At 27.2% G+C, this 20,590-nt stretch overlaps 1 protein-coding gene across 3 annotated transcripts; it reads left to right on the top strand.

Moving 5' to 3' along the window:
- Window positions 1-1,355: 1,355 nt before the first annotated feature.
- LOC111040675 (latrophilin Cirl) lies at window positions 1,356-17,637 on the top strand. 3 transcript variants are annotated; one of them, XM_022324679.1, is made up of 17 exons: window positions 1,356-2,786; window positions 10,079-10,170; window positions 10,247-10,451; window positions 10,517-10,623; window positions 10,692-10,985; window positions 11,430-11,625; window positions 11,716-11,866; window positions 12,551-12,878; window positions 12,945-13,305; window positions 13,959-14,178; window positions 14,243-14,408; window positions 15,309-15,514; window positions 15,604-15,704; window positions 15,794-15,962; window positions 16,026-16,223; window positions 16,314-16,544; window positions 16,609-17,637. In XM_022324679.1, exons 2-17 carry the CDS (start codon window positions 10,092-10,094, stop codon window positions 17,188-17,190), a joined length of 3,594 nt encoding a protein of 1,197 aa, XP_022180371.1. In that variant the 5' UTR covers window positions 1,356-2,786; window positions 10,079-10,091; the 3' UTR covers window positions 17,191-17,637. The 3 variants fall into 3 exon arrangements, with proteins under 3 accessions (XP_022180371.1, XP_022180380.1, XP_022180363.1); XM_022324688.1 differs by having other exon boundaries at window positions 1,358-2,786; window positions 10,259-10,451; window positions 11,427-11,625; XM_022324671.1 differs by having other exon boundaries at window positions 1,358-2,786; window positions 11,427-11,625.
- The last annotated feature ends 2,953 nt before the right edge of the window (window positions 17,638-20,590 follow it).

Below are 20,590 nucleotides of genomic sequence, written 5' to 3'. Positions count from 1 at the left end.
AATGTAATACAAGCTAGTTTCCCTGTAAGTTGTTGTTAATGGAAATTAAAAAAAAAGATGAGCGTAAATCCACAATAATTGTTTATGAGTGTTTAAACTTAGAATTTTGACAATATTCGTATAAATCACGAAAATTAGTAAATTATATTTAGTTAGAAATCCATAAAAAATTTTCTTTTTATATCTAAGATTTAAAAATTGAATACAAGACTCCTTACAAGTCTTTATCAAAATAGAATGTCTACCGGAAAATCAAATTAAATTTTTATGAGCGTTTGTAGTTGAAATTTCTACATTTGATTTCTCTTGACTTTTGCAGTGATTTTCTTATTTTGTTGTAATTCAAAAACGCGTTACTGTAGGCACTAGACACCTGCAATTTAAATCAAATGTTTATTTCATCAATTCATTTACTTGATAAAATCTTCAAAATATTTTGATTTGTTTTAAGCTGTTGATGGACATTTTCAATTTTGTAAAATGTAAGCTATAAATAAAAATAAAAGAATTATTTTGTTTCCAATATAATTTTATAGTTCTACATATTATTATACTCTGTGTATTGCCATTTGTCAACAATGTATAAAGACGGTTCAGCGACTGTGATAGACGACAGTGTGACGATGATAGTAATAATAATATTAAATAATATCGTATATCATCGTAATCGCTGCCGCTGCACTACTGCTGCAGTAGTGCAGTGTTGCACTACTTGCACCCGCCACCCTACGAGTTGTCAACGGCGGCGGCCGAGATGGGAATCGTTCTGCGTCGTCCATCGGAGGTGAATTCCGTACTTCCGTGGGCGGCGCGACGCACAGGTGTATTATACAGTAATACACACACAAGCGACGCACCACCGTCCGTCATTCGATCACCACACGAACCGTCGTCGCTGCCACCGCAGCACCACCGTCGGCCCCACCCGGCGCCAGACCGACGATCGCAACCATCGACGTGACGCTTGGCAGGGGTGTCCAGACTCCAGGAGTATATATAAAAAATCTACGGTCCCCACTAACCACCTAAGAATCATAGTGACGTATTCATTGTTAATATTACAATTTTATAGTATACCTAATAAATAATATGGATTCATATTTAGGACGTCGAGGCTCATCGCGACAATATCGTCGAAAATCACGATCACAGATCTAAAATCGTATAACGTGTTGTCGGATGGCGGACGGAATGCCCGCGATTTGGTCACCACTGGTATGCGGCGCGTAGCGCGGCGGCGGCCGTAGTGTTGATCCGTTAGTTCGTCGGGCGGGTAGAGTACTAGAGCGGGACTGGTGGGAGAAAATATCACTACAATATTATACCTGATCACGGTACGGAGCTTTAGAAAAGTAGCCGTGTACCTGTATCCTTGTTTTCGGACGCATGGTCGTTAATCGCTATTGTCGGTACCCGTTATTCATTTTTTATTCCTTTTTCCCCATTTCGTTTTCTCTTCCTAAGAATTTTTTTTTTTCCATACCTCTTCGCTTACCACGAACTTTAACTCCAGAACTATTACTATTACTACTACTACTACTACTACTACTACTACTACTACTACTACTACTACTACTACTACTCTACTACTACTACGGTACTCCTACTATTATTACTACTACACTACCACAACTACAGTCGGCGCACAACACACGCTCCGTGACCGCACACACACGTATTACATACATATATATATATATATTACACGCACACGTTTAGTACGGGAAGAACCATTCGCACTCGCACGCACAACAGCGCATACATACGCGCATGCACACACGGCTCATCGTCAGAATGGTTGGACCGCACGGCGTATAGGTATACAGACCCGTCGTAGCAGCAGCTATCTTATTGTTATTATTATTATTATTATTATTATTATTATTATTATTATTACTATTATTATTATATTATATTGTTCGTGCGGTAGCCCCGATTAAGAAGAAAATAATGATATTGTTGTCTCGTTGTCGCGTCGATCATCGGTGCGTCACATTACGTCGGGTGTAGTCGGGTATTTCGTTCTCGTGTTTCGTTTAGATGATACCGTCGCTGTCGCGTTTGCACAATTATCGACGACAACAACAACAACCACAACGACGGCGACCAGTCAGCACGGACTCCTCCGAACGTCGACAGGAGACTTCAGTGACCACCGCTGTCCGAAATTATTGATAATAACAATCCGTCGCCGTAGACATTGTTGTTGTTATTGTCGTTGGCCGTCGTACGGGCGTTCGCGCGTGTGTAGTTTCCGTGCGGTGCTTGCAGCTAGTGACGTCGTCTCTCAACAGTACCTACCGCGAGGCTCACCGCTGATATTTCATTATTTCGCCGTCGCCAACTCGAGAACTTCCTATACAATTTATTGCTATTTACACGGTTTTTGTGCGTTTGTATGTAGTGATCACCCCTCCCCCCTGTGTGTGTCTGGTGTCTCGCGCGTTCGTGAAATCGTATCCCATCCAGATCTCGTCTTCGGGCCGGTGTCTAATGTCGACATCACTACGATTGTTGCGCAAACATCGTACGGGAAACGGAGATTTTCATCGTTCGTCAAGTGACAGTCGATCAGAAGCGTACGACCGTCTCGCAGATGTTCGTTGCTGAGCCCGTTAAACGATCTGCCATTGAACAGTTATCTGTCGTTCGCATAATGTGTAAGTTGTTGCACATCTGTTGATCAGCACCCATCCTAGTGACAGTCACACACTGTCGAAAACACCATCAGTCAAACGCAGACAAACATGGATTTGCGACACATATTGTTATAGCGAACATAAAAGGTAAATAGTTTTTTTACTTTAAACAATTTGTTACGTTTTGTCGGGAGTACCTACTGTTTATAATCATAGGTAATCACCGATAACAGATCTAATGTGCTACCATTTGTTTAAAAGTAAATGATATTCTTACCAATATGACATGTCCCATAGTCGATGTGGACTATTGATATGCTGTATAACTCACTGTACAATATCAACTTAGATAGCAAAATCCAAAAATGTGGATTATTTGTACAAGTAAAATATTCATACCTACCATAGTTACCTATCAACCTAATATAAGCAATATTTAAATTAAGTTAAGTAATAGGTATTAGTAAGATATATATTGTACAATGTTAAGTTATCTAAACAGTTAATTTTATTACAGTAATATTTAATACATGTGATTGACTCTAATCTGGCCACATATTTTACTTGTTAATTTAAGTTTTGAACTACCTACTGTAAAAGCTTATTTGCTACCTTACTTAATGCAGATAATTCATGCACTTACATAAATGCTTCATTATATATTTTATTGTTGTATTAGTTATATAGTAGTATCACTTAATAGTTGATATTGAGTAGTTACTAAGTACATTATAATATTTGTAGAGTACTAAAATATATATAAATAAAATATGCAACTGACCATAATATTTTTATTTTTATTTTTCATAACATCAAAATTAGTTTTGGTAGGTAGGTAGGTATCTAACTATATAATAACTCATAAAAAAAATTATTTTAACATCTTGAATGTTAATTCCATCCATAAATTTTGTTTTTAATTTACTAATATTAGGTGAAGTATTTTTTTTGATTTGTTGAGTTTAAATCACTATCTACAATATTATTAACTTTACATCAAAGTGGTATTTTGTTAAAAAAAATTATACACCTGTTTGACAAAAAAAGGAACTTTTTTTATCTGCTTTTTATTTTATTTTCAAGAATGAAATACCTAAATAGTAAATATAATAATTAGCTTTCTTCAATAAATTATTTTGATTTTGAATTATTTTATTGTAAAATTATTAGTCTGTATCTAGGAATTAGCCAATAGGGTATAACAATGGGGTATAGGTAGAACACTACAGATCTCGATTTTTGGAGATTTTCAACAATTTTTTTATTACTCTTTAGAAGTTTTCTATTGAAATATAAGTAATGAGGTTTGCCTTGAATTAATTTTATTTTTACTGAAAGATATTTTCACAATGTTGTAGCCTACCAAAATGAAATGAGGTGTTTTAGGTATAGCAAAAATTTGATAATTTTATTATCAGTCGCTGACTTACAGAGTTTAACACAAAATTAAATTTTACTCGTGGCTTGAATAACGTAATTGAGTGTTATCTCTTCTTTTATTTGATATGTGTATTCCCGATTTGATTATTTTTAGCTTAGGTATAATTTTAGTCCTGGTATTTTTTGATCATACCTCGTATTTATAGGTAACTACTACCTACTTTTATTGTATTTTGGAATATATTTATTTGCATTAGAGAGTTTTAAAAAAGGGATGTTAAGGATATCACCATAATATGAAGTCTGAATATAATAGTAGTTAGTTCGTACCTACAGGGACGTGCTCACGGAGATAGGTGAATAAGGATGTCTATCCCCCAATTTGGTTTTTTATATCATCCAAAATATATGATAAAGGTTTGAATGAAAGTAGGTATATTTACCGCTATATAACGTGGTTTGAGTATATTCAAAAATATTTTATGCATCTTCCTTTAAAAAAAAGCTAAGCACGCCAATAATTAGGTTGTTACTATATTTAATTAGTCTAATAAATTGATATTCACCAATGCCATATAGATAAATATGTATAAGCATCCATTAAAATAGCTTAGGTATTCACTAAAAATGTGTTACGGTAAATATATACCCTATGATTTATACATCAGTCCATAATATCGAGAAAGTACCCAATATTTATGGGTACATTACAAATACGAATTGCATTATTATATAATACTACATTATATTCATACTTAATCGATTTCATAGGTACTTCAAGTTATAATTCTTAGGTCATTTATTTGATGTTACCTATAATAATCAAATGAGTACCTATTAGAAACAATACAATTTAAAAATGAATTTTAAAGTTACTTTTTTCCCCCTCAAAATAAATTAGTTACCTAATATATATATATATATATTAATTTCCTGTAAAATTACAAAATTATATGTACTTTCTTATATTTTTTACTCTTAATAATTTAATAATTTACCGTATACAAATATCTGTGACCTGTTTACTGTTTACTGTTACCTTAGATATGTTGCTCATGAAATTATTTAAACAAACTTTTTAATAAATTATATGCCTATTACAAAACGTTATTTATAAATACTTATTACTTAAGTATGACTAGTTATTGTATATATATATGGTATATAAAATGGTAAAATATGAATTAATTTTTGTTATAATATATACTAGAATACATAGGTATTTAAATACCATATAAACACTAGCTTGATAGTTAACCAATGTTTTCTGTTAGAAAAAGTGAAATAGTGAAACTACCACAATATTCATCTTATAATGAAAAAAAATTGAATAATGTTACTTTTTTGTACCTAATTTAAATCTTTTTTTATTACTTTTACTTTTAATTTTTACAATTTCTTGCACCTGAGACAAAACACCAAGTTTTATGAAATTAAAATTAGTTGCTTAGTAAGATCCAATGTCAAACACCATTTTTATTGAAATACCTACTTCATAAAATATGCTTTTCTCTCACATATATTTAAAATATGCAACAATATAATAGGTATGAATTATACTTTGAATACGAAAAAAACAAGCAAAATAAAAAAGGTGGTTGCCTTATCAATATGAGGTGATTTGTGGACATCATTGATCAATTTTTTAAATTTGCACTGAAAAATAACATTTCAATGCATTTAAATCTAAGCCCTAGAAGTATAACATTTGTGTTTTAGATGAATAAATAAAATAAATAAAAAACTTAACATTTAAATTTGTATTAGGTAGTTCTGCAAGAAAAATTGAAACTGCTTACAAGTATATAAATATTTTTATGGTTCTCTTCTTTAACAATGAATTACATTCACACTGAGTTCATTTTATATACAATAAAATATCATTGTGACACGTAAGTCACATTCATTGTTTGTAACATTATTATGCGTAGTAATCTTAATATATGTTTATAGAACTAGCTAGCTAGAAAATTTTTTTACAGAAGGCAGCTATTATCCTAGCTGTTATTTTACCACTAATCTGGCGTATATTGTTACACCATTTTATTATACATACATAGTCTAAAAATTGACTACTATTATTATTTACCAATAATTTTTGCTTACTAGGTAACAGTTTACTAAATAATTTTATTTCAGACCAGTGTAATAAGTTTGCCTCAACAAATTTGAACTAGGTACCAATAGACTTCAGTCTTAAATTATTAAACAATATTAAAGTTATTCATGCAAATATATTTACTTACTTTTCATTAATCAACAATAATTTACAATTTAATAAATATTTAACTAATATATATTTTTTGAATTAAGTACCACTTATAATAGTTATTATAATCTACAGTCTTGTAGGTTATAGGTAAATAAATATATTTTTACATCTTACAAGGTTTGATAGAAAAAGAAATAATTTAAATATATGTATAACCTAATAATTATTATAGTTTTAAAGTGTTCGAAGTAACTATGTTCTAAGTCCTTTAAGGTTCAATAAATTAATGTTTTTTTTCTGCTGTTAACACTTAATAAAAATAGAAAATTCCTATTGAAAATTAGGACGGGTCAAATTTTTCCTCTTGAAAAAGAGAGTTTTGAAATTTGAGAGTTGTATATTATGTTGTGTTCAAATTGGTAAAACCAGATTAATATTGATTGTTCAACAAAAATTAGAACGTTTTCATCTAGATATCAAAATGTAATTATTAGGATGTTTGTCTATTACCTATAAGATGTGACAATATTCAATAGGTACCTACCTAGCTTAATATTTTTTCATTTTTTCATTCTATTTAAATGAAATCATTCATTTATTTGATTCAATAAATAATTTCTTTATGAAACAGTTATAGATGTACCTAATTGGTTTATAATTCTTCTCAGAATTCTTTGGGTAGTGACTTAACCCAAAAAAATCTTTTTTGATTTCATGATATTTGCCACTTTTTTGTAAAAGTTCCAATGTAGTTATTGACTATTGTCGTCATTGGTAAATGTATTTTACAATGTAATCAGAAATAATATAATTTCATTCAATTATCATAAAATGTCTACATGTTAATGTTATTCATTGTTAATGTCTGTTATACAGAGGGTTTGTTATTGAAAGGATATTAGTTTTATTCTACTTAACCATGGAATTTAAAATTATCTGCTATTAAATCTTGTCTGTAAACAAAGATATTGCTGTATTGATACCTCAGAACAGAGTTTTGACACAGTTTAGTTAAGTTGCTTACAATAGTTAAAAAACTATATATTGATTATAATTTATAGCTAACTTATGGCTATAAACTAAAAATATTTTTATTAAATATGTATTTAAATACATTTTTTATACTATATCTATTAAGTAGATGTTGAAAAGCCATTTGTTGTCTTGATATGAAAACCTCTTTTGCCTTTATTATTTTATTTCTAACCTTTGATATGATAAAATGAATAAGGATGTGTCAATCTAATGCCCTTAGGCCTTAGTGACTTTGTTTGTGTTGTGCGCTTTTTTCAATAATTTTATCATTAATGCTTCAAATGGTTATAATTATTTACAAAACTAAAGTATTGAAGAAAGAATTTTTGTAGTGCAATTTGTTTGGGCCCCTTAATTAACATTTAGGCTTTTGCATTAATTTCACTTTATAAGAAATATTACAATGCTTTTTTTCTGTCTTTCACAACCGTTTGGGCAGTAAAAATGTTTTAATTTTCAAATTTGAGGATAATTTCTAGTAGCATCTTAGATCTAGTTAGTACTTTAGGAGTGTTCAAAAGTAAAATTCCTTGTACTTTTCAAATAATTTGCATAAACAAAAATAAAAACTAGAACTTTTATACAAAACCAATTTTTGACAAAACATACAAACTTTAGATACTTGACATTTCACCAAGTGTTTTATTTTTCCCTACACGATTTCCTACCCTATGTCACAGTATAATTTTCTAAATTTGCTTACTCTTTTTAAGCTATTTATAGGCATTTTAAAATGTCCAGCTTTTTTTTAGAAATGACGATAAAGTAATTATTAAAGCTATTTAAAAATATTAAAGATATATTTGAAGATGCATAATATGGATTATTTTTATAAGCATTTGAAGTTCAAATTCACATAAAATTTGTCAAGATTATGAAAACTCCCAAATTATTTTATAATTAAAAATGTAAAAATATTAAATTTCTAAGGGTAAAGATTGAAAATCTGATACAAGATTCCTCATATGTAGTTTAAACTATTACCAAAAAATCTAAAAAATATATAAATACAATTTTTTTTTGACAGTTTAAGTTAAATTTGATAAAAATTCGATGCCATTTAAATAATGAATAACCGTTTTATTTATACTGTTGTAATTTCAAAATATTATTCCTGTGTGCTTTAAACGTTGAACTTAAAATATTATTTTTCATGTTCAATCATTGATACCCTGAATGACATTTTCTTGTACATTTTCAAATGAGATGTTTCCTGTTAAAATTAATTTAACTCTCTGTATTTCTAATAGTAAAATAAATTACTTAAATAGTAAAAAAAAAATATCATAAAATTTACTCAATAATATAAAATCATAGACTTTCTTCTCTCAGAATCGTTTTCCATTTCGTCATTGAATTCAAATTGTACATATTGGTATTTATATGTTTAATATTTTGGTAGATTCAGAATTAACCTATTGTTCTTCATATCTTATGTTATTGCTAATAAACGACTTACAACTACATTTTAAAGTTATTCCAAGCTTAGGCATATTTAGGTAACTCAAAATTGATTTTTTGGACTTATTAAAAGTGTTTTTTTTAAAAACCATATAAAGAAGGGTAGGGAACATAAATTAAATATATTAAATTAATCAATTTTGAGTTATTTTAATATGCAAAGGTTTGAAACAACTTAATTACTTAGCTTTTGACGTACTTTATTATCAATAACATGAAATGTAAGTCTGTTAAATAGGTAAATTTTGATTTTATTAAAATGCTGAGCATATATAAATACTAACATTTTTAACTCAAAAACAAAATTTTTGAAAAATTGACAATTTAAAATTTTTCTATCTTAACTTCCATATGAAATTTGAGCTACTTTTTTGAAATGTCGACCAAATTAACCATGCAAATACACCCATTTTGAAAAAAAAAAATCCAATACATTTCTCCGGAGCTAAACTGCATTTATGGTGACAACAGTAATCAAAGAGTTAAAATAGTTTTTTTCCTCAAAATGATACATTTAAATAAATGGCAGACAGTACATTGACTTTCTCTTAACATTATGTGAGTGCTTGTATGCTATAAAGTAAGTATTTAGTAATATACACCTAACTTAGTTTTTAATTATTAGCAATAAATCTTATTAGTTTTCTATTATGGGTCAGTCAAATTTTAGTGCCGTGATTTGTGTATTCTAGGTTGTCATTTAGTTATAGCCCAAATAAAAATTCAGCTTTTACTGATATGATTAGTAAACCGTAGAATTACCCAGTGATAGGGCTTTGTTGGTAATATAGAATATATTTAATGTATTGCAATAACTGTTCATTGTGTGTTTTTGATGATTTATATAATATTGCACAAAGGTTTTTGTTTGAGTTTATTTTTTGATCAACATATTATACATTTTTTTTCCAAAAAAAATACTCATTTGAATTATTATGATTTGGGAACTCGTTTATAATGTTATTTTAATGAATGTTGAATGTAGAAGTGTAATACTTAAAAAAAATGAAAAAAAAAATTGTAAGTTTCTAATCATGTATTTTTTTAAATAAAATATATTCTAAATTAATGTAGGTACTTATTGTGATAAGAATATTAGCCTACAGTTAAACTATACTTATTCATATTTATTATTTTTGTAACAGTTCCTAATAAATATTTTATTGAAAATTCAATTTTCTATAGTAATTTGAAATGTTAGTGTTTTTTAAAAATTAAAACACATTTAATGTCTTAATAATATCATTGATGATCACCTATTGGTTCTTATTTAAAATAATGTAATTATGTAAAAACATTAAAGGTCGACAACAAAGCTCTAAATGATGAAATGTTTTATCTTTGTTTTTAGTGTCAAAAAGGAGATGGCAAGATTGAGCAGTGGAAATGTAAAACTTGTATTCTTCTTGTTGACTGTTTTATTTCCTGTCACTTTAGCTAAAGGTATTATACATTATCAATTACTTTATTAAAAAATGATACGTTTTAAGTTACAAATATTTTCACTTAAATAATTTAGTTCAATTTATAGATACTTCTCGTTATGATACTGTTTATGCCTGTGAAGGAAAACCTCTTAAATTGGAATGTAAAGATGGTGAAATCATTCATTTGGATAGGGCTATATATGGTAGATATTCTATTACCGTTTGCAATGATCACGGTAATACGGACTGGAGTGTCAATTGCATGTCCACAAATACTTTACCACTACTGCAAGCCAGGTAATTAATGTTTATTTATATTGTTCTTATTAAACTTTTAATATTAATTTGTTATTTTATTTTAGATGTAATGAAAAAAGAAACTGCAGCATACAAGCAAACACAAGTTTATTTTCTGATCCATGCCCCGGAACTATGAAGTATCTTGAGGCACAATATCATTGTGTTCCTGGTAATTTAATGTTCAGAAACTTTTGTTTTTATTGATTCATTTTTACTATAATATTTATTAAATTTTAGCATCACTATCAACTACAACGCTCAGACCAAATCCTCCTTGGTTAATAACATCACAACCCAGTGTTTGGAATGCAGATAAATTATTAACTCTGAAACCTGCTACCCCAATCCCACCAATTTTGTCATCACCACAATTAGATGATATTGTTGGGTCGAGTGTTGAGGAGGAGCCTGTATCAGTTTCTGTGACCACTACAAGTACAAGTACAACTGCTGCACCAGAAGTGTCTATTGTTGTTAATAATTATAAAGAAAATAATTCCAAGACTGATAATGAACAACACTTACAATCAAGTAAATGTTACTCTAATTATTATGGTTATTACCAATTATTAAATATAGTTTATTACATGGACAATGTCTGTATATTAATTTTATGCCAAAATTGAAACTTTGTCGTAGCAAAATTAAGTTTTATGGGCTTCTAGTTGATAAAATAGTATTATTTATATAGAGTTTATTATAAATAACTTATAAAATATCCTAAAATTAAAAAAATTAAATATTTTTCAAGATTCAACTACTTAAACATTTTTGTTTTACATTTTAATCTAATAAAAAAAATTATTTCAATTCTAAAAAGTAAAAATCTGTAATAAACTATATTTCTTATTTACCTGTAATTTTTGTTTAACATGTTTTTTTTTACTATTTAAATTAAACTTGGTATCTAATTTCTGAACATTTGTGTATTTTTATTTATTGATGTTTTATATAATTATATTTTTATCATAGCAGGCGCCATAACGACTGAATGGATTGTACCTACCAGTGACTTACCTCCACAGTTAAGCATAATTGATGTTGAAGGAATGGATGATAGATTATCATTGTCATGTGCTCCTGAAACGTCAAGAAGTTTATTTTGGAATTGGACTAAATCTGGAGAAGAAGCTGTACAACCATGTCCTGGCGGTGCTGCTGGTCTTGCCAGGTTAAATTTTATGAGATATGACTATAGAATTATACTGTTATATTATGATAATATTGAAATTTAATGTTTTAATTTATTTGTATTTAATAGATGGAGATGTCAGACTTATATTAAGGGTGTAACATTTAGATCACCTCCTACACCAGATCTTTCAGAGTGTCGTTCAGTATGGTTGTCAAGTTTAGAAGGTAGACTTCATCAGGGAGATTCTATTATCAGTATTGCAAATGATCTATCACAGGTAAATACTTTTATAATAATTAATATTATCTAATAAAAGTTAATTTGTACTATTTTTGTATCTCAATTATGGGGCAAGTTTCTTCACTATGATTTTTATTTGAAAGGCAACAATTTGGAAATTTCTAATCTTGCTTTTGCTGTCCAGGATCTATGTGGTTGTCTTAAATTATTACTAGTATGCGTTGGTTTTAATGCGGGTACCGATAAATGCCACTCTCATACGCACATCTAACTCTATTAAAATTTTAAATTCTCTATGAACTTTACGGCAATTTTTATATTTTGACAAAATTAAAGTTAGTTTGACGTAGTTTGATTTTAATTTGTAAAAAATATATTTTTGTTTTAGCAGAAAAATGTCTAAAATTCTAGATTGCACAGAACACTTTAAATTTTAAATTTTAGCTTATATGTTATTATAATTTGAAAATAAAATCCATATTTTCAAGTTCTCAATTATAGTTCAAAATAACATTTTATCCAAGTATTCCATAATTTTTATATTTTATAAACATTTCACAATGGAATTTAAATTTTTTTCAGAACTTAACATAATCTGACTTTAATTTTGTCAAAACTTTTGGTCTTTGGAATTAAAATTGTTGGTAGTAGCGAGGTTCAGTGAATAAATAATTTTTGTTTGAATGGATTTCATGTTTGTATTTATTATTTTTTATTTTAGGTGACTGATAGTAAACCATTATATGGAGGTGATATGATGACTACAACAAAAATGTTACGAGATGTTGCTCAAAAAATGGAAAAGGATATGGTTACATTTCCTGATAAGCAACAACAGGAGGCAATGGTTACTGATTTATTACAATGTGTGGTGCGGATTGGCAGCAATTTACTTAATGCTTCTCAATATCCTTCATGGAAGGACCTGACATTTAGTGAGCAAATGCGTGTTGCAACAAGTTTATTGATTGGTTTAGAAGAGAATTCTTTTCTACTTGCTGATATAATGATGAAGGAAAAAACAATCACTCATAGCGTTCAAAATATTTGTAAGCTTCTAATACGTTTTACCACCAATTATCATAATATACTATTCAAATTTTTATTTTTCTTAGTATTGAGTGTAAGGGTTATTGCTACACAAAATGTTGACACTGAAGTATTTCCACATTCATATTCGTCGAATACAGGATTCTTTATGAATAACACATGGTTACAATTACATAGAACAGCATTGCTTGAGAATAGTGAAGCAGGATTTATAAGACTTGTTTACATAGCATTTGACAGTCTAGAAAATATTTTACAACCGCAATCAAACAATGGTGTTCGAATAATAAATAGTAAAATTATATCAGCATCCCTTGGTAAAGGAAAACATATTCAATTACATCAACCAGTGAAATTATGTTTTCAACATCTTCAAATCGACAACGTTAGTAATCCTACTTGTGTGTTTTGGGATTATACAGAAAAGTGAGTTATATATATTTTTTAATTCAAATTATTTAATTATAAAAATACATAAAAATAATTATTGCAATAATTATAATTGTTATTTTGAATTATAATATTAATATTATTTTATATTTGCTATGATAGTTCATAACAAAACATTCCATCCCAGAAATACAGATAATAACTATAGGTATTGATGTCTTTAGTAAGTTTTTAATAACATTATTGTTTTGATTTATTTGACTTAAATCACCTGTCGATCCTGACAAAACTTAACCTATTTTCATCTTACAAATCATTCAAATTATTAATGGATTGATTCCAAAATCTCTATTACATTTCATTTTAATTTCTAATCTGTAACTATTATCACTATAAAATGAATTATTATTTAAAATATCTAACAAACATGTGATGAATGTTGTCCACAAAAAAAAATATGTATAATTTAATTTATTGCCCATTTTTACCCTAACCTTACGATAAAGAAATTAATGTACCAGCATACAATTTTCAAAAAGTAGTAACTTTCCTTGTTAATATACAAATAATTGGTAAGATTTATGAGCTAGTGATGACATAAGATAAAATATGTTAAATAAAAAACATTAATGTGTGTCTGTTTTGGTCTGTTATAATTTTTACATTTCTCATGTTTATGTTTTTCACAGCGGATGGTCAGAAGAAGGATGTTCCGTAATATATTCAAATCAAACTCATACATTATGTAAATGTAATCATTTGACGAATTTTGCTATATTAATGGACCTTAAAAATGCTGGTAGTGAACCTTTAAGCATTGCATCAAATAATATGGTCATGTATATAAGTTGTATATTTTCTGGAATTTGTTTTCTTTTGGCCGCGATTACTCTACAACTAACAGTTAAAGTAAATTAATTTACTATTTATTTGAACTAAAATGTAAAAAATACAATGTAATTTTTATTTTCAGTCAAATCGAACAGTAATTTTGAAAAACGTATTTTTTTGCCTTTTCTTGGTTGAATGTTTTTTCATGTTTGGAATTACACAAGAAAATATTGTGTTTATTTGTACAATAATGGCAGCAATCCTACATATTTTGTTGCTTTGTTCATTTACATGGACGCTAATTGAAGGTATGTTAAAACTGGGTTATAAAAAAAGGATTTATTTAAACATATTATATATGATATAAAACAAATATAAAATTTTCGTAATTACTACTCAGTACATAAGTCCAATTCATTTTAAAATATTTCTTCTAATGAATGCATAAAATCTTCCTGACGCCAGTGATTTAGAAGATCAAATAATTAAATGTGACAATATATGCAGCTCCTTGTATTTGTATAATATAATATTATGTATATATTTCAAATATATTAAAAATACATATTGATAGTATATTATTTATGTGCAAAATTATAGAAAAGTGATATTAAACATTCTTTAATATCTGAATATTTCTCTTACTATGTTAAACAATTTGAAACCAATTTTAGAAATATTATTTTATTAGACTAGTTGAAAGTTATATATATATTTATATTAATATATATATATCTATATATTTATATTAATATATATATATATTTATATATATGTCTTAAAATCATATTTTAAATCTGATTTGCGTGGGGTTAACCTAAACTATTATTTAATTTGTATGAATATTACATTCTAATCTATTATTTTTGTCGTACCTAATTGTTATAAACTCAATAAAAATAAATGTATACCTTGCATAAAACAGAACCCGTATGATAACTTATACGGTTCATTAATATAATATTAATTAATTATTTATGGTATGTGAAAATGATAATTGTACTTACAGAAGTGTTGCAAAATACTTAAATTTAAAATGACTTGCTCTGTCAATGAAAAAAATTGGTTAGAATTACTTTGAATTGCAAGTTTCCTAAGTAAAAGCTATACAATATAATATGTTTTGCAGGGCATATACTTTTGATATTCTAGAAAACCTCAATTGACATCACTGGGTTTTTACTATATTATTATTTGTATTATTTTAGGTTTCCATTTATATGCTACATTAATTGAAGCATTTGATTCTGAAAAATTGCAAATGCGTTTGTATTATTTAGTTGGTTATGGAGTTCCATTAACAGTGGTTATTGTAGCTTGTTATATGGATAACACTTATATCTACAACACAAATAATTCCTTCTGCCTGCAAGCTAATACTATTATTATTTATAGCATAATGTTTGTGGTTTCAGTAAGTCATGATCATTTTTGATTATTCATAGTATTTTCACTAAAACATTGTTTGAAATAATATTTATGTAATCATTATTCTTTGTTTAGGTAAATCTAGTCTTTCTATGTCTATCATTATATATTATTAAAAGTAATTCTTCCTTGATGTCGGTCAAATGCAAAGAAAATGTTAAAATAACATCTTTGAAGTAAGTTATAGAATATAGAAAGTTATAATTACAATTAATAATTATATATTTGTCGCATTCTTTTTATATTAATATAAATGTATTTATAGGATGTGGTTGAAAAGTGCAATTTTATTATTTGTTTTCATAACGTCAACGTGGACTTTAGCTTTTTTATACATAGCATCATATTCAACATTTATGTTGTACATTTTTTCGGCAGTAAATTGTTCACAGGGATTGTTAATAATAATACTTTATTGTATTAAAAATAATTCAGTGAGTGCATGAAATTAAGTTGAATAAAAAATTAGAAATTTAACTTATATTATTAATTTATAGGTATATAAAGTTTTTTCTGAGTTAACAATAATTTCATTTTTACCATGGCAATGCTGCTTAATAAATTCTACTCCAGAATTGAATCTCAATTATAAAAATCAAAGAACTAGTTTGTATGGTACATCAGTTGGCCAAAACAGTCAAGGCAGTATAGCAGAATCTTCAACACCAAGATCTTTGTCATCTCATAGAATGAATGTAAGTTTATTTATCACACAAGTCTATATGTACTAAAAATAGTTTATAATATTAACTTAAAAATATATCATTGGCATTTTTAATTTATAGACATTTCACCAACCTCATGAGCGACATGCTGTGACAAAAGTTGTTGATATACAAAATGAAATGGACCTGCCAAATTTGGATAATTCAATATGTAATGAAGATCCAAAATCTGGAATATGTGGTGCAACGTTACCCTACTCCCGTTCTTGCCAAAAAAGTTATTCGCGTACCAAATTGCCAAAAAATTCTGCGGTATTCAGTAGTGGCACCCTTCATAAACAGTCATCTCAGGTACTTAAAAACAAATCATGTTAAAATTTGAGTAATATAGTTATGTGTTTTATTTTTTTTTTAGAGTAAACCAAACATCCAAGATAACTGTTTTACACTTAACAAACCTACTTATGTACATAGCAGTCGTGGGGCACCGAACATATGTTCACTTCGATGTAATACTATTGGTGATGGTTTTGTTGACAATAATTGTTCATCAAAAAAATACATTGGAGTAAGTGGTGTGCGAGCTACTAGTCCATGGAATCACACATACTCTGAAATTATGGGTGGTATATCTGCGTCTGCCGGACTAGATGATCCGGTATACGAAGAGATAGAACGAGAACGCGAACGAGAGCGGGAACAAGCTGCTCTTGTGTCTGATTTGAGTGATGAAGATGGAAGACGAAACAGTGATATGAGTCGCCAGTCATCAAAGAGTTATGGAGACCATAGGCCACTTATTATGGCTCCCACACAAAATCCAGAAACTCATAATTTCCATACTGCTCTCAACGCTGCATTTAGGCAGCAGCTTAAAGAACAAACAGCTAGGACAATTGCTGTACTGGATGGGCAAACCGTTGTGTGTCATTTGCAACCTGAGCAAAATGATGTGTTTAACTCTCAGACTATTCAACATTATTCATACGAATGTTGATGGCCTATAATGGAGGGTACCTATTAATGATTTTCATTATATATAAATTAACTTTTCTACTGCTAAACCTTAAACATGACTCCATAAAAGTTACATTAGAATTAAATATGAATGTATTTAACTTAAAATTTAATTAAGTAATAATTGATAAACAAACTTAAATTGGTTTAATGGTTATTTCTTCTCTAGTTGATATTGATACATGAACAATTTCTATATTTCAAACAAATTATACAAATTAGACGACATGCTTATAATTTATTCGAACTTCTTAATTTTTTTAATTATACCTATTCAGACTATTATTTCTATAACATAAAAAATGTTAGGCAGATCATTCGGTTTTTTAGTCCCAAACTTTGTTTTTCAAATACATGCTTGTATTAATTTAAATGTTGTATTAAACAAAATTACAAAATTAGTATTAGCCTATTCCTTAAATGTCCAATCAATTAGTTTTAAAATAAACTAATTCTGTAGTGAATTATTTTAATATTATTAGTGGTACCCATGTCAATATTATTAGAGGAATAATTTAATAGAATCTGATGTATATCGTCTAGTCCTATAAACGAAAGCAATAAAATTATATCTTATTCAATAACATAATTGATATTAAACCATGCAATAATAAAAACCTGCAATATATAATAAGTATTAATTAATTTTAGGTTTTGATTAGAAAATATTTCATTGACATACAAATTTTAAATTATTTTTAACTACTCAAATACAAATAATAAATACTTACAATTTTATGAATTTGTGAAATTATTGCTTCGAAAGTGAAACCATTAATTTCAATGTTATTTTGCTTTAAATTAAATTAATAATATTAGAATTTTTATACAGTTATAAACATAACATTTATAAGCCTCTAAAAACTAAAACATTTGTATATTTATTGTATACACTATACATGTATAACTGAACACTGAACATTTTTCCCAACATTGAAAACTAATTTATAATAAAACATTAAACATAGTATTAAACTATTCATTAATTAGTATAATATTTATATAATTTGGAGGACATGAATTCAAATCATTAATTTCCAATAATCAAAATATTTATTATTATTATTATTATTTATTATTAATTCATTTTGAATTTTTATTCATTGAAGGTATCAAATACAATAGTGAACTCATGTACTTGTATAGTAATTATTTAAAAACAACTAAATTTATGGATTAAATGAGTTCAATAAATATTTTGGGAGGATTTCAATCTATTTTCACAATGCTGTTAACAAAGTAGAAATTCATTTTATTGTTTACTGAAATGTCTTTAATTCTAATAGTGGATTATTAATTTTTTTAATTACTTTCACCCTATAACTATTATTGTTAGTAATTATTTACCTATTATGTTTATTTCTGAAATAAATAATTTTCTTAGATTCTTTATCAAATTTATTTTTATACTGACATAAAATAAAATCCATGTTGCATTTTTAGCTTACAATTTAATTTAACCTACTATTTAAACATGTATTTCATAATTTGCTTTAAACGTTCCTAAATAGATTTATTCTTCTCTGATGCATTGTGAATTTTAATATTTTATTGTCTATATTTTCACTGAGACTGATTATTGAGAGTTGAGACTGGCTTTTCAGTTTGTATGTTTTATCACCAAATATCCGTATGAACATTTCCATTTTTAAAATATTCTATGTATACAATTATTGTTGAGTTATTCTATGGATATTGAAAATTTGTAATATCAACAATTAATTTATTAATTCAGTAAACAAAATAGAATTCTACTTAATTTATCACCTCTTAAAACATGATCCTCCATCAGTAGTTTAAATTAATTTTATTCACAAGGTATTCAAAATGATTAAAAATATATGTTTATAACCTCTCTAGGATTTTAATTATAATTAAATGTTAGTATGAGATTTTTTTAAATATTATAATAGAAATAAATAATAATAGTAATAATAATTAATTCAAATTATTAGCAATATTGTGGCTTACGTTTACCTGGTTTTACTAATTATCCAATGATGAAATATTAAAATTTTTGGCAGTTGGTATAAAATGGAGAGATACATTTGGTATAATTGTACATCATATTTATGTTCTATTTCAGTTCTGAGAAGTTAAAAAATCTGTAGGTAAAGAATAGTTTCCCCTTTCTTCTAAATTTTATTAGGTTACATTTTGTACTGACTCCGTAATTTTAGTTTAACTTAATTGTTTTCGTAATTAATAAAACAATTTGAATTATGTATGTACTTAATTAAATCCCAAATTGTTGTGTTCTTTCAATATTTAATTACTTTTAGTACGTTTAAAACGTAACTGTTAATTTTTGACTATTTTCATAGTAGAATAAGCGATGTAGCTTATGAATATTTAAAGAGAAGTTAACAACAACTTAATACAATATCACTCAGATTTATTCTTGCTTTTATACAAACTATACAGTTATACTTTTAGTACTTGCATAGCAAACAAATAATTATATTAGAAATTTTATTTACCATGCCTTGAATGTTATCAAAATAAATCATTTACGTTATATATTTATATACATTTTTTTAATTGTACAAAACGCCTAAGTTTGTACAATTAATATTATTAAAATCAAAACTTAAGTATGTTTATTTGTTAAAATGTTATAGTTTTAAAATGCTTATGATAAAGTTAAATCTTTTTAAAAGAATTGATTAACACACTCCCGATCTTCACTACTTCATTACTTTATGATTAACTATAAGAATATATTATAGTCTGTATTTGATTAGTTATAGTGTACTCTTATAAATTATATTATTTTTATATTCTATGTAAGGACATGGCCAATAATGTAGTTTAAAATTTGATATAGCTTGTTATGTATCATGTTTATATTTTCATTTAAAATATAAACATTTGATTCTTAAGAACAAAAGTGCTTTATACATTGTTTATGTAAGTATGATTTATGTATTGTTTAATAACTGCATTTGTGTGACTGTCATTTTCAAAATTGAATTTTTTTTCTTTTGTTGTGTATCAATTATTATTTTATTATTAATTTTATTTTTATCCATTTTTATACTTGTAATAAACTCAGTATAGGGTGTTTTTTTATAATTCATAGTTTTCAACTATGTTATCATTGAAGTAGTTATACAAAGAGCCGAAATGTTATTGGTAAATCGTTATATTTTAGGTATTGTGAAATCAATGAATTTAATGAAACTTTTTCAAGCTATTTAATACTCGTTTTAATTATTGAATTATGCGAGTCGTAATACACTTAATGTCTATAACTTAATATATACATTATAATGAATACTTTGTAGCTCATGATGGTTAAATGGTTTATGTAGTTGTATATAGGTTAACTTTGAAAGTAATGAGTAATAGGTATCCTTATTACAATAGGTTTGTCATTA

Source organism: Myzus persicae, unplaced genomic scaffold (assembly GCF_001856785.1).
Source record: "Myzus persicae strain clone G006 unplaced genomic scaffold, MPER_G0061.0, whole genome shotgun sequence".
Lineage (NCBI taxonomy): Eukaryota > Metazoa > Arthropoda > Insecta > Hemiptera > Aphididae > Myzus > Myzus persicae.
Note: the sequence above shows the minus strand (reverse complement) of the source record. Positions and strands in the feature narration are given on the sequence as shown.

What these genes read in the sequence shown, in the direction of transcription:
- LOC111040675 (XM_022324671.1), top strand. Translation starts at nt 10,092, where the DNA reads ATGGCAAGATTGAGCAGTGGAAATGTAAAACTTGTATTCTTCTTGTTG. An exon ending in TCATAGCGTTCAAAATATTT is followed by an intron (nt 12,879 to 12,944) that starts GTAAGCTTCTAA and finishes TATTTTTCTTAG; the next exon opens with TATTGAGTGTAAGGGTTATT. An exon ending in TTTTGGGATTATACAGAAAA is followed by an intron (nt 13,306 to 13,958) that starts GTGAGTTATATA and finishes TGTTTTTCACAG; the next exon opens with CGGATGGTCAGAAGAAGGAT.